The sequence below is a fragment of the Cystoisospora suis genome, assembly GCF_002600585.1.
Source record: "Cystoisospora suis strain Wien I chromosome Unknown contig_1037, whole genome shotgun sequence".
NCBI lineage: Eukaryota > Apicomplexa > Conoidasida > Eucoccidiorida > Sarcocystidae > Cystoisospora > Cystoisospora suis.
Window position 1 is genome coordinate 21,577 of NW_027153838.1, and position 22,287 is coordinate 43,863.

The 22,287-nt window shown below is 48.1% G+C and overlaps 3 protein-coding genes across 3 annotated transcripts; 2 read left to right on the forward strand and 1 right to left on the reverse strand.

Annotated features, from left to right (window-relative positions):
- The first annotated feature begins 1,087 nt into the window (after nucleotides 1-1,087).
- CSUI_002457 (uncharacterized protein) lies at nucleotides 1,088-11,581 on the forward strand. Its single transcript, XM_068062658.1, has 7 exons — nucleotides 1,088-2,387; nucleotides 2,870-4,493; nucleotides 5,433-5,618; nucleotides 6,708-7,303; nucleotides 8,139-8,734; nucleotides 9,643-10,124; nucleotides 11,023-11,581. Exons 1-7 carry the CDS (start codon nucleotides 1,731-1,733, stop codon nucleotides 11,280-11,282), a joined length of 4,401 nt encoding a protein of 1,466 aa, XP_067925366.1. The 5' UTR covers nucleotides 1,088-1,730; the 3' UTR covers nucleotides 11,283-11,581.
- A 1,625-nt stretch (nucleotides 11,582-13,206) lies between these two features.
- CSUI_002458 (uncharacterized protein) lies at nucleotides 13,207-16,174 on the forward strand. Its single transcript, XM_068062659.1, has one exon. The coding sequence runs from the start codon at nucleotides 13,882-13,884 to the stop codon at nucleotides 15,199-15,201; it is 1,320 nt and encodes a 439-aa protein (XP_067925367.1). The 5' UTR covers nucleotides 13,207-13,881; the 3' UTR covers nucleotides 15,202-16,174.
- A 975-nt stretch (nucleotides 16,175-17,149) lies between these two features.
- CSUI_002459 (uncharacterized protein) lies at nucleotides 17,150-21,939 on the reverse strand. The gene has a single exon (XM_068062660.1). The coding sequence runs from the start codon at nucleotides 20,260-20,262 to the stop codon at nucleotides 18,421-18,423; it is 1,842 nt and encodes a 613-aa protein (XP_067925368.1). The 5' UTR covers nucleotides 20,263-21,939; the 3' UTR covers nucleotides 17,150-18,420.
- Nucleotides 21,940-22,287: the final 348 nt, after the last annotated feature.

The following is a 22,287-nucleotide window of genomic DNA, read 5'->3' on the forward strand; positions in this document are numbered from 1 at the left end:
TTCGACAGACCAGGCGCTACTGCGACTGCCCTCTCTTCTCTCAGGTCATCGCGGAACTCTTGCTAGTGTCGAGGGATTCTGCAAAGCACTCGGTGCACCCCAGCAGTTTTTGTTTGGCAAGGCGTCACTCGGCTTCTGCCCAGTCCTCAAAGGTAGACCTTCTTCTGTGATCTTTGCACTTCTTGCAGACCCCGAGTAGCCGCTAGAGGAGTGTCAGTCCGTCAAGGGCCGATCGAGTTCACGAACAAGTTGCTGAAGAGTTCGATGTCTTCCTCTGAGCAACAGGAATCTCTGCAAAACTTGGACCGTGCCCAGTCACCGGAATTTCGCATCAGGAACAATCCAGATGGTCTCTGCTTACAGAGAGAGTCCCTTTGTTATGCTCAGTCGTAGCAGTGAGTAAAGGGCGGCTTTTCTCTCCGCCGCGAATGACCACAGTGCCGCTTATTGCGCGACTATTCCTCAAGATATGCAGCAGCGAAAATACACATTCTTCGCGTATGGTCTTCAGCTAAAGCAGACAGCCATACATACACCCATTCCACATGCACGTGGAATACGTGTGTGTATGGCACCATTCATTCCTTTCGCTAAATCGGCTACGCCACGCTGACAGGCGACGAAACAAACATCGGTCCTGTCGTCTTGTTTTCGGCACGCGCCCCTTCAGCACTGGTTTCCCTGTCATAATGCTTATCTAGGATAGAACGGGCTTGGGTATCCAAGGCGCTATAACCACCAAGTGCATAGCTAGATTGGTAGTTGTCTGCACATAGCTTGGAAAGACCAGAAAGACGCATGGTCATGTGACTCATTGTAACAGGTTTGTCTTTGTCACCTTGTAAAAGCATCGGGTGTCCGCTGAATAGCCGATGAGTCCCTTCGAAGAGCTTGCGTTCGAAAGCGCTCTTCCACTTGTTCCGTTGCTAGATTCGTGCGGCGTCTTGTCTCTCATGGGTGTGTAGCTGCAGTCACCCCCCTAGAAGAGCACCAGCATCTGCATGCATTTTACATCATTCTCCGATTGCATGCCAGCAGCCAGTCCTGGTGTTGGTTCTTCCTTTCATTCTCAGCATCGATATGGATGTTTCGTTCTTTGCTCCTTTGTTTGATGAGTCAGGAGCCGACAGCCGATCTCAGTCCTTCTCCTCTTGCTTCAGGCTAGTTTCTACTCCGGTGTATACAGCATTCCTCTAGACTCCCTTCACCATTCGTAGTCCTCCTATCTCGATGCAACGCTTCGGATGATAACAAAACTGTCCCGTGATGGGACAAGCCGTCTCTCCTCACAGCCAGAGAAGGATTTCCCTACCCCCTCCTTTCGCTATAGGTCTGTATCTGCAGGAGAAACGGGCTCTACGCCTTTTCATCGCGCTCCTCTAGAGAACCTGTCTCTCTTATGATGGAAGCCCCTCAGCTCACCAACCAAGAGTCTTTCAAACAATCGATCCTGTTGTTTTCATACCCATCGATTTCAAGATACTCTATAGAGGGCAGATGAGACCCTAGCGTACTTCGCAAGGATGAAGCCAACTGTGTATTCGCTTTACGTCCCTCTGGCCTGCTTTACCTGAGTTGAGTGCTACAGTCCACCCCTTGACCTTCATGTGTAGAGGAACATTTCCTTCCACAAGCTTTCTCTTATCTTCTGCAGGTATTGCATCTCTTTCTGACTCTCTCCAGGCTCTTTGTACTCGTTATGCACGGTGGGCGTACAGCTCGTCGATATCATGGCTTCTATAAAATCCCTCGCTCGGCTTGTCCTTCTGCCGGACGAAAAGGGCATTCCGCTCTTCGCATGCAGCTGTAGAAGGACCTGTCTCGAGCCTCTCTCTTCTTCTCCTTCTCCTCTACTTTTTGCATCTTACTCTTCGATCCTTTCTCATGAAGTCTCGTTTCCTTCCCGGCCGCCTCGCTCCCGGCGAAGCAATCCTTCGTCGCTCTCTACTCTCTCATCGTCTTGTTCTTCTCCTTCACCTTCAGCTACCTCTCTTGCTTCTTCTGACTCTCTCTCCTCTGCTACCGTCCCTTTCATCTCTTTCCACCTACGAAGTCGCTACGTGTCTGTTCCTCTTTCATCTTTACTAAAGTACGAGCTCTCAGGTCATCTACAGTCTTCCTTCTCCTCTTCTCGATGTATCGTGTCTACTTCTTCTACCTCTCTTCCACATGCACCTGCTCTTCGTTCCCGTCAGTCTAGAGCTTCTAATGTGTACGGCCAACATGCAAGCGGCGAAGGACAGCAAAAGAAGGAGATGAAAAAGAAAAAGTTTATCTTGATTGAGCTGCTAAAAAGACCTGAGAAGGTTAACAAAGATGGACAGATTCTCTCAAAAATGATAGAGGGAGTTAAAGAAAAGAGAGAAGGGCATGCTGCCGCGCAATTGGTAAGCAGGAAGGCTTCATGAGAAGAGACAGCTCAAAGATCTAAAGAGAGAGGGAGGAAGGATGAAGCGAACATGACGAAAATCGGGGATGATCTTCTCTCCTGCATGCATAGGTGCTATATAGTTGGGGCCATGACATGTACGTATATGTGTGAAGGACGTATGCATAAGTCTGTACCTATGTACATGCATATGACTACCTAAAGGTATATCTGTGTATACCTATATATGTCTATATGTATGTATAATGTGTGTATGGATTTCTTCATAGGAGCACCCCCTTCGCCCCTTCTCCCCTCTTATCTACAGTCATACCCAGTCGCCCTCATTCCAAGACTGACCGCCTACCTGTTCATTCTCTCTTATTACTTCACTATAGCCACGTCTCTATCAGCTTTTCCCACGTCTGTATCAGCTCTAATGAAAGAGAATCTCTTTCTCTAAGATGGGTTTCTTTGCGTTCCTTATCGCTTTCTTTTCAGATGAATGCTCTCGCCTCCTCCTCCTCTACTTGTCGCTTCTTCTCTCCTAGCATGTTCATACATGCTTTATCTTTTCTTCAACAGAAGAAATGGCTACCATGTCTCTCTCCAGATATCATTCAGAAGAGAAACCAGCGTATTCTTTTATCTCTCCAAACGCAGTCTTCCACTCTTCTTTCGCCGAAGCATATGCCTATCTCTCGTGCCGCTAAGGATGATTCCCTTAGCCACCCCTCTAGTAGCCTTGGCGATATACAGAGAGTGCTCATAGAGCATCTCAATGCATTAAGTCATACAGATTTCTGTCTTACCTTTCGCCTTTTAACCTCTTCCTCTTTCTCTCCTTCTCCTATAGAATGGAGATATCTCCTCACACAACTGAAGATTCGAATTCCACATCTCGATGTCTCTTCTCTCTCTCAGATTGCTCTTTCTCTTGTACAGACACTTCCTTCTTCTGCTTCATGTAAAGAGTCTTCTATAGGTCTCCAGAAGAGAGAGAGAAACGAACAAGTGAGATCAGAAGACTCTCTCAAACACATCCATCATTCTATAGCATGCTCCCAAGGCCAGAGGCTTGGAGCGGAACAAGGAGAAGGATATGATATGAGGGGAGATGTAGCCCCAATGCTCTTTTCTGCGAAGTCGTTCAATAAGAATGAAAGACAGTCGATAGAGGAGACGTCAGGAGAGAAGAAGATGAAGATCTCCTATTCACTATGTGACGGAAGGTTAGAGCGTGAGATTGTTGAGAGGATTCTGAAGGAACTTCTCCCGTCAAAAGAAGTTAGTCTGGGTCGTGTCTCTTCATCTATGAATATGGATAGAAACCAAAGCCAAGGGAGATCCCTACAAAAAGGTAGCGATGAAGATGAAGAGGATCTAGAATGGAAAAAGGGTTCTGCTTCGGCTTCTTCTTCTACAGTGACTATCTGCAGTACAGAGGGCGCGAGTGTATGTACAGCTCCTCCTGTGTCTCTTATAATAGCAGCATGCGGGCGTTTAGTGGACTTGAGTATAGCCGAGAGAATTGAACTGAAAGAAATTCTCAAACAGGTAGTCGCGCATGCACGAGATCATGACGATCCTGAAGGTAAGAATGGGCGGATAGGCAAAAAGAGTCGAACGACAGAAGAAGAGACATTTCCACGTAAGACTCGCAGTAGAGATGAGGGTGATGATCCGAGCAGAAGAAGAAGAGGAAAAAGCAAAGCAACAGCAGATGCGGAAGAAAGAGAGAAAGTTGGCGAGATAGATGAAGGCAGATCTGATATGGACAAAGCACGTCAAGAGACAACGACGGCGATTCCAAAGGGAGAGAACGGAGAGAGCAAAATTGAGAATGCGTCATGTGCTTCTTTAGACATGACTTCAGCCTCTAAGGATATCGATCGTGTCCTGGGTGAACTTCTGCATGTGCCAACAGCTATGTCAGCTTTGCAATCTTCAGATGTTTTTCTTTTTCTTGATTGTCTTGACGGGGTGTATAGACACCTCACAAGATTCACAGACGCACAACTCGCGGCATTCTCTCGGAGAGTCGCCCTCGTTCTTTTTGAGAAGAAAACTACACAAGTCGACAATCCTCACAATGATACAAATGAGCTCACAGAAACGATTGACGGTATGCTTTCACCTGCCCATATACAGCCAGGTGGACGTCCCTTATCTCATCTCTGTTCAGACGGCACTGCACATGTATCTATCTATTCATCTTTAAGCTATCGACTTTCAATCTATCAATCTTTTTTCAATCCACCTATCTCCAATCTATCCATCTTCAATCTATCTATGTCTAATCTATCTATCTATCTCTAATCTATCTATCTATCTATCTTTAGTCTTTCTCTCTATCTATCTACCTGCAGACCCGCGGATGTCTGTATATTTTAGTGACGAGTATTGCTCTACTTGAGCTTTTGCTTTCATGTACACTCCGCGTATTTCTCGTTCTTATGGGGAAGTGGCTTGTCTTCCTCTCCATGAAGACTTCCTCCACATGCAATCTAATACTTTCTTCGTGTCTTCTCAGAGTGGTGAATATTGTCGAGTCCTGCTACTTAGCAAGACACGTGAAACATAGAGGCTCTCATGCTCCGAAGAAACAGATGTATGTATCTGGATCGAGGGTGCATGCAGAGAGGTATCACGTAGGGACGATATATACAGTATTGGCGTATCTCTCACCTTTCTCTTTCTCTGTCTCTCTCTCTATATGTGGGTGAATTTCTCTTCTTTTCAAAACTGGATAGCTAGGGAGACAGATCTTCTTGACGGCATGTCTAAATGTGTGTAGTGGCCTACCTCCGTGTTCTTTGTCCGTCCACGTCTGACTATCCATTTCTCTATATATGTATATGTGAAAGAAAGGTAAGAAGAGGGTGATACGAGATCATACCATCGTTGTCTTCGTTGTTATGTCTCTTGTTCTTCTTCTTTCTACCCCTCAGTCTCCCCTCATTAGGTGTGGGGCATGGAGGTGTATACAGATATGTATGCCAACAATGGATGGGCTAGTGTTTCTTCTTCTTTCTGTGTATATTTGTGCCGGGTTACGATGTAGGCTTTCAGTTGCTGACTCTTTTCTTTCTTGATCGATTGCCGTCAATGCCGTTGAGAAAGCAGTCTGTCTTTAGATCTCTCTTAATCTCTTTACTACGAAATCACCCTTCGGCGCTTCAACCAAGTCTTCCTATTCTTTCTTCTTCATTCCTTATTCACATGCATCCTCTTCTTATCAAACAGACAGGTACCAAAGAAACTCCATTTCTACACTTATCTACATCTATGTAGATACGTACCATACAGAAATCTCGAGCCCGTACCTGTATGTCCCCAGGCAAATCATAGACACATATATAGAGACCTATATATATATACTTACACATACATAGTGTGTGGGTGCGTTCATGTATACCGACAGGACATAGAGATTCATCTTAAGAGACACCCTGTCACCAATGGCTGTTGCCGACGGATCCCCGTGACTCTCATCAACGACTGACTCCTATGGGCCACTGGGAGTTGCAGCGTCACTTCTAAGAATGCCAATGAACCCTGCGGAGTGCGTCATGTGTAGACACATCTCTCAAAGCTTGTCTAGACATGTTTTGGCTATCCCTTGAGTTTGTCTCTTTCCCCCGGGCAGGCTGCATGCGTATGTCTGTTGCAACAGTCTCTTCAGGAATGTCCGAGATACACACACATCTATATACATGTATTTGTCTCCTGTCTGTGTGGGGAGAGATATATATGTGAACACAAGCGCCTTGGATAGACGGTTGAGATTCAAGGGAGTAAGTAGGGTAACCAAAGAGAGGGTACATCTCTCGTGACAGAGCACACAAAGAACACGTGTCTTCGGAAGAAAGAAGAAGAAGAAGTCATGGTTTATGTAGGGGGAGTGTAAACAGATGAAGCGCATGCGCCTATACTCGCTTTTCTTATTCATGTACTTATACAGATGGCTGTTGCACATTCGAGGAAAAACGTCTCTCTTTTTCGGTCTTTCCCCACTGCGGGACACCAAGGGTGTATGTGTGAACAGCTGGAAGAGGATTTCATACGTCTACGAACGCATTCGTACATTCTACTTCGTTTCTTTTAAGTGCTTCTGAAATCTCTCCCTAGATCGCTAACTATATTACACCGAATACACGCCTGTAATCATGCCTTGCGGACATACACACACACACAATGAATCTACTCGATCTACACTAGGATGACCGTAGCTGGAGGGAGACGGAAGAGGAAGGCGCTTCGACGGATCAAGAGGGGTCTAGACTTTGTCTTCTTCAATTCTCTTTGTTCTATTCCTCATGCGATGTGTTCTCTGTAGATAACCTCTGGAGTGGCGTCGATCCTCTATCCCCTCGGTATTCTTCTTTCTTGAAGTATTCTCTGTCTAATACGGAGTTCTCCTCATTGATTCTTGATATCTCTCGTATCTTCCATCTCGCCTTCTCAACTTCATATACCTGTCAAGAGCTCATCTTTTCTAGCTCGAAAAAGCGAACTACCCTAGACTCTTCTTCTTCTCCTTCTTCTTCTTGTCACTCTCTGTCTTTATCGCTGCAATCCCTGGTTACGGGGAAGAACTTTGACTCCAAGTTGCACGCGGCATGGAGAGTGTTTTCTCGGAGTATTCATCGAGCTGTTCAATCGAAGCTTCATGACTTCGATACTCTCGATTTAGCGAGACTCGCGGAGGCAGCCGTCTTATTAAGAAGAATCGGCGGAGGGTGTTCAAGGAGGGGAGGTCGAGGCCAGAGTAGAAGGTCCCCAGGTGACTTTTACTTGCTAATGAGGGGGGGGATAGGCAGACGAGGAATCGACGGCGACGAAGACGAAGATCGCGAGATTGAGATGAAGATAGATGAAGAAGAGAGAGAAATGCTTGATGTACTTGCCCACGTCTTTAGAGCTATGGATCAGGTAAACGGTTCATCTCCTCCTAGGACGAGATGCATATACACCTTCTCGTCTCTCATCTCTTGTTACCCTGTTGAGGCTTCGATACATATAGACATGCATGCACGGCTAGCACACTATACATATCTATACCTATGCATATATCTATGTATAGAAATAGATAGACAGATAGACAGATGAAAACCGTGGACAGAAGCAGAAATTTCAAGAATGTACCTCCTCTCTAGCGCCTTCGCTTTTATTTGACGTGTGAATCTGTGTGCGTCTTCTACAGTGTTGTGTATCGTTGCTTGACTGTCCGAGGGAAACACGTCGTTCTCTCGTCACTCTGTAGTCATTCGCTTCTCTTCGTCTCTGGGTTTATCTCCTTCTCCCTAGCCTCTTCTTTCAGCTTTCCATCGTCTTTCATTTTCGTCTTCAGGAGGGAGAGGAACTTGTCTGGCTGTAAGAGGGAGTATCATGTTGTTCTCTCTTCTGTGATACTGTCTCCTTGTAAGGACCAGTTCAAACCTACTACTGTCTTTACACTGTCCCCTCGATCCATTCAAAAGACTCGTACAGTGCCGCTATTATTGCACGAGATGATCTTTCAGACTACAGCGGACATACGTGCCACCTACACGCCAACAGGTATACATACCGACGGATCCACGTTATCACCTAGCTCTGTATATTATCGAGGGGTCGGTGTACGTGTGCTTATGTATGAATATGTATGTATGAGTATGTATGTGCCTATGTATGTTTGCGGGCCTGCTCATCTGTCTGCGTGTATATGTAGATGTTGCTAGTGGTACAAGTGATAGAAAGCTTTGCTATCGATGTGATTTGCTTTCAGCGATCTTGGAGTCTGAACTTGGAGCATGCAGAGCACTTGATGACAGTGTTAAGTCTTCTCTCTTCACCTTACGAAGATAAAAGAAAGAAAGGTACCGACAAAGATGTATATTCCACGCGCCCTCTTTCTCCTCCTCCTCCTCGTAGAGCTTCGCCACAGCTGATTTCTCTGTTAGCACGGCTTGTCCATCTCTCCGTCACAAAGAATGAAACACTGGCCTTTTCCTCGCATCATGCAGATGGAAAGAGAGTTGGAGGGTCGCAGGAAGAAGACAGGAGAATAGGAGAAGCGAGTGAAGTGTATATACACCGGAATCCTGAAAGAGAAGTGTTGTCTTCGTCTTCTCATTTCCCTCATGGAGAATCTTATCCACGTCGCCCGCCCTCCTTCACTGAATTTCTTTTCCACCAAGATAAACACGAGGCACGAAGAAAAAGACGTGAACAAGAAGGTTTCGCACAAGAAAGAGAAGATGAAGAGGAGAGAAGTATGCAATGTGAAGACGAAGAGGAAGGAGGATTGTTGAATAGCATTAGCATCAAGCAGTTACGAGTGGCGATGAGTATTTTTTCTCCAAGGCTACTTACAACTCTCAGGTATCTGAGGTGTTTTGTACATAGAATGAAGTCTAGTTTCTACATAAACAACGAGGTGTCTATAATACTCGTCATGAAAGAAAGAAAAGCGGCTAGAAGGATTTCAAGACTATCACATACTCTACACTTACGTAGTCATCACACTGCTCCCTATATGCAACAAGGGGTCTCCTATGTACATAGTACTTTTCGTGTCTATACTGACCGGTGCTTTTCTACGTGTCTCTATACAGCGACTATTCTTGCCCTTTGCGTATTTGGTAGGTCACTCCACATGTGAAACTATACATGTGAGACATGTATATGTAATTGTGCTTACATGTAGGCATGCTCGTCTCTCCTTTTATATAGCCTGCAGTGCTTGCTAATAGTGGCTAGCGAGAGCCCCTTTTCAGACTGAGTAGTCGATGCTATCCGGCCGGATGAGCTTCACCTCAGCTACAACTTGTCTAGTGGAGAGGAGACGAACTGTGCCCTCGTATACATATCAATAATGATCTTCCGATACACCATGCCTACACGAACACGAATCTACAAGACATAGGATCATCAGCTGTGTGGTTAGCTCGCCGTCTTTCTTCTGTAAAACTCTGCACAAAGATCTCGGTAGTGCCACCTCCGGGGGATAGTCTTCGGCCCTACCTATATTTTTCTTCTCTTTGAGAGAAGATGCCGGTCAGAGAAAATCGTGTAATGAAACAAGGAAAGAGACCTCGCCGCTGGAAAGGATGACGTGAATCTAGAAAAAAGAAGAACTGAACTAGCCAGCTTCTTCTTTTTAGATAGCTATTCTACTTTGATGTAGATATACTGAAGTCCTACCTAGCAAATGTGCTGCATGGTTCTTTCCCTCTTCGTCATCTTCTCCGGGATGTTTTCGTTTTGCCCTTCTTGTCTTCTTCCTACAGAACAGCTGGGCTTCCTGATGATGCTGCTTCTCTTCTTCTGTTCTCCCTCGAGTCGATTGTCTGGTGTATTCAAGAAGTATCAGATATAGGATCGATGCCTACCTTATCTATCGATTCTCTCTCAGAATCCACGGTACTAAGGGATAGCCAAGGACAGCCATGTGATACCTCCACGGCTCTCTCCTCTTGTATCTCTGAGAAACTTCGTAGAGCTCCAAGACTAATTCCGGATGCTTCAAAATCTGTTGACGCAGGCGGAAGAGGAGGAGAAGAACAAGAAGATCAGGACGAAGACTTAAGAAGGATAAGGAATCGACGAGGTGAAGACGATACTGAGAAAGACGAAGAAGAAGAGAGACGAAGAAAGGGGAGAGAACAAGTTCTTCTCACTCTCTTAGGGATTAGTAAACAGACGTTAGCTGGTGCCTTTGGTGCATGCGGTCTGTTACTCGATGAAATGTCTCCTAAGGATAGAAGAAGAAGTAAGATCGACAGAAAGGCAGTGCCATCAGGGGGTGAGAGGTGGCGGTCTTTTTTGTTTCTTGGTGTATGTATGTCTCCACACTTGGGTTTGTTTTCTCTGTCTTTGTACATCCCATATCACCCTCTCTACATGGTGGTACTACGTTCGTACTCAAGCATATGAAGATCCGCATCCGCTCCTATGTGGTTGCATAGTTACCTTATACATGTATATATATGTATATGCGCGGATATATATGTAGCTGCGTAGGTGATTGAAGGAGACGATTTGAAGGGAGCCGCGTTGTGGTGTAGCAGGTAGGACGTTGATGTGATCGCCGTGTCCCTCGAAGCTTCGTTCGTTCTAGTAGTGTATCTGTAGGTCACCAGCTGTATGTACAGACAGTCGGGAAGGTGCCTCACTGTTTGCACCGGAGCGCACTCGTGTTAAAGTTTGTCTTGTACCTCTGTAGAGGAGAGAAGTAAAGAAAAATAGGAGGAAATGTAAGAAGTTTTCGTTATAGTTGGTGGATCTAGGCGGATTGCAACCTTCTGTAAAGCTTTGCGTCAGTTCATACATGAAATAGATACTTGCTTACTCAGGCAGCCGTAACTCATGAAGCTCTACTCTTCCTTCCTTCCTATAGCCAACCACAGCGTATACTCCCATCGTGTGCGTCCCCTGTAGCCACGCACATGATTTACTTCGTAGATAAAGATGTGTAGACATCATATACCTTGTAGCTGGAGATAGACGCAACGTCATCTCTTCCAGAAAGCAGGATGACGTATCTGTAGTTGGCATGTCGTATTGGTGATCTCAGTAGATCAGTCAGCTTCTGGTTTGTCTTTTCTATTACTCGCTCATGAGCTCTCTCAAAAGTTATCTGTTTGCTGTGTATGTTGCTGGCTTATCAGCTCGAGTTGTGGGGCTAACCTCTCGTTTATCGCGGTATCTCCCGTCGGACGTCGCCTTACATACGGAGCGGCAATTATTGAACGAAGATCTACTTCGGGCGTTACCAGCAGATGTGGATGCTTTACGTTCTCAGTGTGTCGAGGTTATCTCTATGCGAGCAGTGAAGCGCCAGAAGATCTTGATGGAAAGAGACATGAAGAGAAAAGAAAAGAAGAGACAGAAACAAGAAGAAGAAAAGAAAGCCTTAAGTAGCCAGTAGCATTGATCGGAAATGAAGAGACAGTCTCTACTGCTGTCTGCGCGACAAGTAGTTTGCTGAGTGTCCAGAGGAAACTTAGGGATGTCTACGTCTGACTTGTGTTGAAAAGAACGCCAGTCGATGATGTAAACCTGTGTCTCTTGGGACACTTTGCCTGGGTCAATTCCGTAGGAGGATAGAAGTGTCCTTCGTACATCATTTGTTGACGAACTCCTGGCCGTGTCTTCCGAGCTAATTTTCCGGAAGTGATGAGATTTTTCACTAGTAGTTGCTAATGTATCATTTGTGACGCATGTGGAAACGTGACTCAAAGAAAACGGCTGTTCCTGAGATAGGTAGGCTAGCCTTGTTGTCATGCCTTGTTAGAGCATTAGATGCGCAGTCGATGAGGAAGGCGGTAACTCAGAGGCCGTTCAGCTAGCTAGAGAGCTCCACGATAGCTGACCGGTCGCCCTCCTGTCTGGGGTTCGCCTCGGCGGCAAGAACAAAAGCTCCTCTTTCCGTCTTGAGTGTTGAAGTTACAGCCGCAGCTGCTTACGGGTGCGGAAAAGAACCCGTCTTCCCCGGGAGATAGGAAAGTTCCTTCTTCTCCTGACGTGTAGTACTGTCACTCTATGCGGTTACGCGTATGCGAGGAATGCTGCTGTGGGGTGCAGGCAGCTGCATTCCCTGCAGAGGACCACGGTTACTCCCGGTCGTGTTGGGCGCGGTGGAGCGCATGCACATCTTCGTTGCAGTGTAAACATGTTGTGACAAAAACCTCGTCCAAGAGATCGGGTAAACATGATACTTACACTAACTTCTGACTTCCCGTGTAGCACAGTTCACGATAGCTGTGTATTCGCCGCGGATCCTGATGCTCGCTCGCAGTTACGTCCGTTCTTGCAGGTCACTACGACCGTGACGAAAAATCTGTGATAACCACAGGTAGTAGCCAAGAGTATCGAAGACTCAATAGTGTTGACACAGGAAAGAAGGAATGATACAGAAAAGAAGTAGCAAAAGCATCACGACTTTCTTTCTGAGCGCCCGCAAAGAATAGAAAGCAGGCAGTGGGTTCCAGTGAACTGCTGGCCAGAAAGCGTAGTTACCCTGTTATAGGCACTCGTGCGTACTACCACTCTTTGTAGTGGGAAGGTAGAGGAATGAATGCACCTAAGGTCCGTTGTCACGTCTAGCACTAGTAAGGACCCCTGCCAGTATGTATGAGTACTAACTAATAAGGATGAATAGCGTAGAGGGAGAGCGTTAGCAAAATGAGTTATCCGACGGTCTTGAAAATAGAGAGGGAGGCAGATACATCGGAGATGACGGGTAACAATCCACGCCGGGAGGAAGAAATGACAGGAAAAAGAACGATGAGGACGACGGCAATAAAGAACCAAGTGTAGTCCGGATTGAAGTCTTCTGTCCCAGCAAGGAAGTAAACAAATGAAATGGAACACAAAACTATCACACACAGGGGCTGATGTGTCTTTTTTGTGTGTTTGCTGTACTTTCCGAATCACGAATGAATATTTTTGGTCTTTCTGGAGTGAACTGTCACCGATGTGCAAGGTAGCGAGCGACCCAACGGGACAGGCGCATGAGCCGACAAGAAACAGGCAGCGTACTACGAACAGGAGCTAGATAGACGTAGTTGGGGATTTCGTTGCCACGATTGAAGGGACAGAAGACGTTGACCTGCCACTAAAAAAGTAAAGTGAAGATACAAGGAGGGAGATCAGTCCTTGTCAGTGATGGACTTGTTGTAGACACGCAGCGAGCGAACTCGGTAGCTAGCTACTTGGCGATTCAAATTCCGCTTCACGTCGCCGCTTGTCTTGACGCTGTGGGTAGCTGGCGAGAGAGGAGGTGTAGGGGCAGCATTGTCTTCTCGTTTGAACGTTTCTCTGTTTCCGACCTCGTTTGCTTTCCCGTAGCGAACGTCTCTTCTCCGCTTTCCCATTACGAGGAGAGCTTGAAGGGGAGCGAGATGCGCAACGCCAAACCGAGTGCTGTCAAGCTAGCGTTAGTTGTAGTGGTAGCGCTCGGAGCAGTACCTTTCGTAGCTGTGCTCACCCGTTCCACCTCGCCAAGTGCTGCGCACAGGACAGCCCAACTGTAGAAACCCAGCAGCCGATGGAGGTGGAGACAATTGGGTTGTCTTGTGCCTTCTCGATTTGAATAAGGGAGAAATCTCTTTCAGTTTCAGAGCCGACTCTACGGCAGATGATTGTTTCTATCAGCAGTTGACGATACGGTGCACTCTTTTTGTGCGCGGGGAGAAATCTGAATTCGCGTCGTATGCGGTGATCAGTGCCTCCTATCATCCGGTCCACAGAATCGCTCCCCCTCCAGCACGAATTGTTTTTTCTTCGCGGTTTCTCTTTTCCGTTCACCTGCTGTAACTTGTGTCTAGTTCTGCCCGTCCTATCTGGGAAAGAAGAGAAGCTTTGCCAAAGTAAAGCCGTCATCTCGAGCCACAACTGCATTGAAGACAAAAGAGATCCATTCTATACCTAAGATAAGTCTATCGTATCTCCCGTAATAGACGGAGAACGCATTGTATGCAAATCCGCTTCTAGTTGCCACGACTTTGCTCATACGGTCAATCAAAATGAAGAACCTCCTCACGCCAAGTGAAGGTCTTCAAGTCTCTTGTGACGTGCCCGTTTCAGGTAGTCCGGCTCCTGGGAGGATTCACCTCTTCTCTTCTTTCCGTTGGCCTGTTTTCTTCTTTCTTCTTTTCTGTCGTATCTTGGGGGGAGTCGCATTTGAAAGCGATCCTCCCCCTAATTCAAATCCTTCGACTCCAACTACTTCAACACCAACGATCCGACCGAGTTCCTCTCGTCTTCCTCCAAGCGAAGAGCGCCAACCACTTAGTCCACTCGAAGCAAGATTGAGAGAGATAAGACGAATGGCGCCAGCTCGCCACTATCTACGCGTGCTACGCGCTCATCCATATATAGGAGGACGAACAGAGACCATCCGGCCGCCCTCTAACCCTCATTCATCTCTTCCTCACATGTTACCCCGGCCTGTTCAGAGGCCCAGAGGTTTATCTCCTCTTGCGACTACTCCTCGTCATGAACCAGATGACAGCGAAGGAGATCAAGTTGTACCTGATATCTCCAACTCCCCCCCTTCACAAGTAACTTCGACCACCAGAAAACCTTCTTCTTCTTCATTACCCGCGAACATTCCTTCCGTCCTTCCTCCCTCCCAGGCCCAGACTACTCCTCCTTCATTCTCAGTTCGCCGACGACGCCCAGACGACATCCCTCATCCCGGGGCTCGGCCTGATCGTCCTCTTACTTCTTCTACTACTACTACTAGTAGTAGTAGTGGCTCTTCCGCTGGACCCGTAGCACCCCCACCACGTTCATCTTTTCCAGAAGGCCAATTTCCGCCTTTTCTCTTTCCTCCCCCGGTGAATCCTACATCAAGTTCCCGTCCTTCTACCCCCTCTGAAAGAATACCGGGAGCAGGCGGAGCGCCTCAGCATATACCTTTTTACGTCATGGCCGCAAGAATTATGAATAGATCTCCCTTGCGAGGCTTTCGGAGCACGACTGCTCCACTGGTAGTGTCAGGGACTCCAGCTGCCCCTACTCCAGAGAATGCTCCCCAGTTATATGCATTACCGTATGGATCTCTGAATATAGTCAGGACAGACGATCCTTCTTCATCCCAAGTTGTTCCTTCAGAAGCAGTGATAGCTCAAGGACAAGCTCATTTGCATGTCTCTGCCGGTGGAGATCCTCGCAACTCACGTGAAGGGCGGGGCACTCATCTGGGGTTTCCTATTCTTGTCACAACATCTCAAGGAACCATAAGCAGACATTTCGACCGAGCTGTACCGGATATTCTCCCTGCCGAGCCCTCTGATGCACCGTCACCTGACGATATCATTCCTCCTCCAGATATGGACTAAGGTAGGAAAAAGAGAGAGACACCTGCTTCATGTGTGTCTCTCTCCTCTCTGGCATTCTTGTTTTGAAGACCTAGGTTCTCTTTGCAGAAGAAGGAAGGAGGAACCGTGAGATGTGGGGAACATGACGATGGATGGCGAGAGCCTCTATTTAGAGAGGGCAGAGAAAAGAAAGAAGAATCGGAGGAAAAAAAGAGAAGACACTTCACGTCTCGTGAGGGGAAGTAGCAGGTGGATCGAGAGAGAGACAAAAGAGAGACGAAGGCAGGTACGGATGTAGCTCTATACATCACAAACAATATACGGGTGGTGGGCTACAGTCTACAAGAAGGGGGTGGATGGGGAGGAATTAGAGAGCGAGAGAAAAGAGAAGACTAGGCATAATAGGTGTCAAGTGGTAAGAGATGCGAGACAATCCTTCTATTCAGGTCAAAACGCTTATCAGGCTGCCCTACGGATTTGCTCTCTTTGCTCCGTCGAACTCACTTGGTGAAAAGATATGCTTTAGATCGAGGAGAGTGAGCAGGAAGCAGACGAAGAGAGTTATTTTCAGGGGGATGGAGAGAAACAAGATTGCCCTGACGAGAGGAGAGGCAAGAGAAGACAATAAGAAGAGAGAAGAAGAACTCTGCTTTCATGCTTGTTGCCGGTTCCTCCTGTATGCGATACCCGCAACTACGAAACTACGTACGAGTCAGCTATCCTTCGTTTTCTTTGGAGCCTGTACAGTTGAGATCACTCAGGCGAATGAGTTTCTTTACGCAGGCATACATGAATGAGTCCGTTCTCCATGTAATCTTGCGTGTCTACGTACATATTTATACATGTATCCATACCTTCCTACCTTGACAGTCATTGTATGGGCATTTGAAAGACATCTATCGCTTTTTATGATTTGTCGTTACGTCGATGCTGATAACTTATTCGTCTTTTGTTGAAAGGAGACAGATCGAAAAGGAGAAAAAGAATTTAGGAATAAAGAGAAGGTACAGATTTCTCGAACAGACGTTTTCTTCATAAAGACACACACGGCATCCTCCGACCTCCTGCGCCGCATAAATCATAAGAAGACGATGTGCACTTGATTCCCTCTGCATGCAATCATCTCTTACGTACCTTACCTTCCTTCTCTTGCGTCGCTCTCCAGTGGGGTTCAAAGTTACAAAAGAAAAAAAAATTGTCTCTTGAAATCTTGATCTTGATTCCACAGACGTCCCAACAACTAGCCACACATCCATCGACAAGCTAAGATAGTCATCCATCCACACACACGGACGTCAACCGCTGAAAGCATGTCCCTCGAAAGAATCAAGATTTCTTCCAAGCCGGTCTCTACCCACCTTCTCCTGATATCGAACCTACAATGATACACATACATACATATATATATATATACATGGGGGTTAGGGTTTCGGTACTCTATCTATCCCCTTATCAATGAGGAGTCTCCAACAGTATCCAGTGTTAACAAAGAAGCACCCGGCTGACTGGTACCATACTGGGGAGTTTCATCTTCAAACCGAAACAACAGCAATCGGAGCCGTCATAGCTCGCTAATCCTGGAAAGGAATCAGTGCGAGGGGCTGATCCTCGGAACCCGTGTAGTACTGACAATGAGACTCTCAGATAGATAACGTCCCCCCGCTCCTCGGATTCAGGAGTCCGCTCCTGCAAGAATACGAGGACTGCGAAGGAAAGGCCAAGTGAAAAGAGGAGTAGAAAAAACAACAGCAGCGTGGCTATCAGGTACATCGTACAAAGAAGTCAAGCACTAGAGATGTGCTTCAGGTGTATCGGTCATATTGGTAGTGGGAAGAAGATATGGTTGATAGAAAGTAACCGTGTTACGTTTCTGGGAGGCGCGAGCGCCGCCGATGAGTAACGAGAAAGCCCTGCGGAGAGCTCCACGGCAGCAAAATGACTGCCGTAGTTCTGTTGCGGCCGCGCCGCTGCTGGGCTGGTCAAGCGAACGGGCCTCCGCGGGTGTGCAGCGTCGATGACGCTGCTACTGCGTTCTCGAAGAGACAGAGAACAGCAGGTACTCTCGCTGGAAAAAGAGAACAGCATGTTCCTATCGGGCGCAAGCCGTTACTCTAGACAGTCGCGGGTAGTTGAGGTGAACATCCCGTGTTTCTCTTTACCGCTAGTTTAGATACCTAGGCATGTATGTGGTGTATGTATGCATCTCCGTATGAATATATGCGCGTGTGTTTGCACGAGGAACGGGGGACACAGGTGCCTTCCGTCTTCTTCGGCTGGTCCCAGTTGAAGTAAGAAACTTGCGTGTGTGCACATCCCCTAGCAACTGTCCTAATACTGATTGTCGTGGCAATGTGAAAAGAATCTGTCGATCATACTGTGATAACGTATCCATTCTCCGATCATGGACCGGAAGAGCCCAGAAACCAAGAGCATGCCTCAGGCTGAAAAAGGTGGGTGACGATACGTAGAAATGACCGAGGTTTCTTCAGGTGCACTGGAGACCCTCTTCATCGCAGTCACTTGCTCACTTTCTCCTTCTTCTTCCTTCTCACGCTCTCTCACTCCAGCAGCAAGCAGTAACTATATCTAACGCGCGTTCAGTTCTTATTGCTGACGCCACGTTTCCTGTTTAATGCAGCAGACAGGGACGCCACTGCTCCTTGTAAGGGCTTTCTCACCTCTCGCACACTGCCCAACCAACGAGAGTACCGGTACAAAGAGAATACAACAGCAACAGATCCGACCCCTTTGAATAAACAGCCAACACTGGACAAGAGTCTCTCTCCCTTCCTTTCCTTGGTCTTTCCTCATTTGGTGATTGTCTGCTGTTGGGTTTCACTGCGTCTGCGCCCCTTTTTGTCGTCGCCTATCCTTAACATAAAGAGACAAACACCGACACGGAATAAAGGAAGAAACGTGGAAATCTCCTAGGTAAAGAAACTGACATCAGAACTGAGTCGTACAGTAGATCCAATCTTCGTCAACCTCGTCGCCACCTTCCCGCTCAGTTCGACGCCGTCATCACTCAGTCATCTAAGTCATGAAAATAAGCTTCTTTCTCTAAGCGTCTTCTACCTAAACTAGAGAGGAATGTGCGGCCCTTTTCTCTCATTAAGACCTGTGTCGTCTGTCCGATGCTTTCCCGGTGCAGGTCTCCTGTTCTTTGTACGATGCTGCATATTGCCTGCTTGTGGTGGCTTCTTGGATACTGCTTTTGTCTTTACAGCTGCAAACAAAGCGCTAGTCATCTTCTTGTGGCGGCAGAATAGCCGGAGGAGATCGGGGAGGGGGACTATAAGGGCGCGACCGAATGACTGATGGTACAGCTCGGTCGAAACGGAGGCTCATGTGTCTTGCGGAGCTTGTGAGAAGAACGGGCGTTCTCCGGGCCAATACCGGCGATCCGCGATGATTGAGTCGGTTTCGCATCAAGAAAGGTAAGAGCAGCGCTCTTCCCGAAGCAATAACTGGCTCTGAAGGGACTGTTTGTGGAGGACTGATATCTGGGTTGATGATATGCAGGGTTCTGAACGGTAATCCATACGCGTCCTCTGGAGGCTGCTCACCAACAGAAACGACAGAAGCTGAGACTAACATAGGTTCACCCGCAGTACGGGCGTCTTCCCACGGACTCGCAGCTACAGCATCTGCTACTGCTTGAAGGGAGAACAGTTCTGGGGGGCGTCCTCCTGCTCCTGGTATTCGTCGACGGCGAGGAGGGCGTGGAAGAGGAGGAGGGAGAGGAAAAAGGAAAGGGCGCACATCGGGAAAAGGATAAGGCGGTTCAGCAGGTGGTTCGCGCGGAGGGAACCGACGAACAACACGGTGACTCAGCCGATGCCTCATACGAGGGACAGCAGCAGGAGACAGCGCACGAGAAGGGACAACCGGCCCGGACTGCGGAGGAGACCACGGCGGGTGTGACGAGGGTAGCGAGGAGGAAGCAGAAGAAGAAGCATCAGGTACAACCTGATCTTCACCTTCATCTCCTTCTCCTCCCTCACCCACACTTCGCCTCGAGGGCGGAGATGCGCGATGCCTTTCTCTGGATGTACCAGCTGACGAAGTGGACGAGGTGCTAGCTGAAGATCTTGACTCACTGCCTCTTTGTCGTCTCCCTAGTCGTGAGCTACCCGCTGACAACGGAGAGAGAGAGATCTCCCCAGCAGAAGAAGACGCGGCAGAAGTACGGGGAGAACCCGACGTAGAAGCCGATGACGGTACTGCGGCTAAAGAAAAGGATCGGGACCGAGGTACCACCTGGTCACCATCGCTCAGTTCCCCTCCCTCTTCAGTTCGCCTCGATGAGGGAGACCCGTGATGCCCTTCACGGGCTGCTGAGGAAGAAGACGTGCTAGCTGCCGGTCCTGACTCGCTGCCCCATCGCCGCCTGCTGAGTCGTGCACGACGCCCTGACAAGGGAGGGAGAGGGACCTCCCCAGGAGAAGAAGGGGCGGCCGAAGGTAGGGAGGAAGGCGCTGCAGAAGCCGATGATCGTAATGAAGTTGAAGAAGAATGGCGGCGCCGAACAGCTCCAGTTTCACCGCCGCCTCCTTCTCCGTGTTCGTGACGATGCGGTCTCAGAGGCTGCTGTCCTCCACTAACCCTTGCAAGAGACGAAGAAGCATGAGGAGGAGACGACGGCACGAGCGCGACCGAAGAAGACGACGAAGGTGCATACGTGATGGAAGAAGACGACGAGGGCGCGGGCCCGAAGGAAGATGAAGAAGACGAGGTCCCTGCCCCCTCTCCGACCTCTACTTGCTGCGCCCACGGGGGCAATGGACGACGAGATGTGCGGGGACGTCTGTCCACCCGTCTGTCTTGTCGTGATTGCTGAGAACGGGAAGGGCTAGAGGGCGGTATAGGGGGAGGTGGGACAGTACTAGTGGAAGTACTCGGTGACAAAGAAGGAACAGAGCGGTCCAAGATGTTCTCATCCTCAGACGACGTGACGAAGACGGGAAAGAAGAAAAAGAAGAAGACAGTACGCAAAGACATCCAACGTTTGCTCCCTGGTGTCGCATCACAAGTAATACGGTCAGAAGAAACTCTGTTTCTCCCGTCTTGCCCCGGCGTCATCTTACTTCTAACGATCTACGCAGGCGACGTTTCTAGGTGGTCAACGAAGTGAAACACCCGCCACTACCTTCTTTGCCTGCTACGGGGAGAAAAAGAGACGGGGATGGGTTGAAGACTTTTACTCACTACACAGTTTTGCCTTCACACCTCAACTGCTCCTCCCAGTCTGTATGTAAGATAGTGACTGGATCTTGTCACAGCCATCTCTCCTTTCCAAAGTATATGTAGTACGAGGAAAACTGGGCGTACCCCACGACACAAACGTGTAGTGAACTCTCTACACTTCAAATTTGTCACCATACCGGCGTAACCAATCTTTATCGGTTACAACTCACTTCTCTCTGTCCATTCAGTAGTGCTGAACGGCACGGAGTAAGTGAACAGCATGCATGAACTGCGTCTCCCAAATCAGCAGGTGTGTATTTCCTTATAGATATTATCAAGCCACCTGACGCCTGGGTCCCTACACAAGAGACGACTAGGGCACTGCCAGCGAGTTGTGAAAACTACGTGTAGAAAACTTTCGCCGGGGTGGGGCTCACTCTCCGCGGGGGCCTGCTAGCCTACGAAAGTCACGAAGATTCTGCAACGGCGAATGCCGATCTAACCCGACGAAAATACGGTTGTGAGGGTAGAGGATAGTGAAAAAGCGAACAACACTGCGTCAACCTGTCATAGGTACAATACTGTACAGTGGCTGGTTGGATTCTTAACTCCTACCGCTCCTACTACTTTGCACTGCCCTCTTAGTCTCCATACAGGACCATACAAAGTCTCAAGGAGGAACGTAAGACCTCCACACAGGGAAACTCCCCCAACTCAACACTGTCATGACATGTGCGCCCTGCGTCTCCACTCAAGGATGGTCACGTGGTGACCTGGTGAGAGAAGGAACGCAGGAGAATGACAGAGAAGCAGAAAAAGGACACTGGAGTTTCGTTGTGTGGAAGAGGGGTTTGTGCCTAAAGAGAAACACAAGGAGAGAGAAGTTAAAATGGCCGATTGGTTCGCGCCGGAGACAGACTCGTCAAGTTCTGTAGGAAACCCGATGATGTGGAATCTCCTGTTGATGAAATTTCTCCCACTGTCTCTGTCTCTTTACTGAGAAAAAGACAAAAAGCATGCCTTGTCCCAGACGCTTGCCGCTGCGTCCCTAGCCGTGTTGCACTTTCTCGGCCACGAGGACGAATGACAAGTTTCCTACTACGGCCAGGCTGGTTCGTTCCACTTCAGTCACCATTTCCAGGCAGGTCTGCTTTCTAGGTTCCCTTTTCAACATGTTTTTGTTGATGAAAGCACGTCTACGGGGTTCTCGAAGAAACCGAAATCTCTGCTTTTATCCTGAAAACGGGTCTTCGATCGTCCGTCCCTGTCCCTTCAGAAGAGCCGTCATGGGTCCCCTAATTTCCTAGCTTGCAGCTTTCATTGGAAGTGTCGGCAATGAAGATAGAGGACACCGAGAGAAAAGAATTGGCCGGATAGATTGGTCCGGTCGGAGTCGGCAGACATTGTAAGAGCACCAGAAGCTGCTAGCTAGCTACTCACGCTGAAGCTCTTCTTCACTAGCTATGTCTCCGCCGCTGTTCGTGAAGCACTGCACCTCGATGGTCTCTATTGTTGCGACTATAGCAATAGAGGCTTCAGGTATCCTGCCCGTTTGCTCGTATTTACAATGACTCGGTTTTGATCTGCTAAAAAACTTCCTCCGGACTAGAACTAACTTCCAGATCTGTGTTCTCCCTGATTTACTTTGATACCATTTGCGCTCCGGAGCTCGACGCTACGGCGCAGACAAGTGTTGTGCCAGCAGGCAAGTGTTGTTCCGACAGGCACTGGGTGTTCAGCTGTGAACGGAAGCATTACCGCAGCTGGACCAGCGTCTATAACCTGCCGACTATGAGCAGCGTGTCAAGCTGGGGAGGCGAAATATGAGACGCGATCAGGACGGACTTGACGGCGACGGGTGTCAGGAGTTTTGGGCGTTATCACTCTGCGCAGTCGAAGGTGTAACGCCCGCGCTTTGAC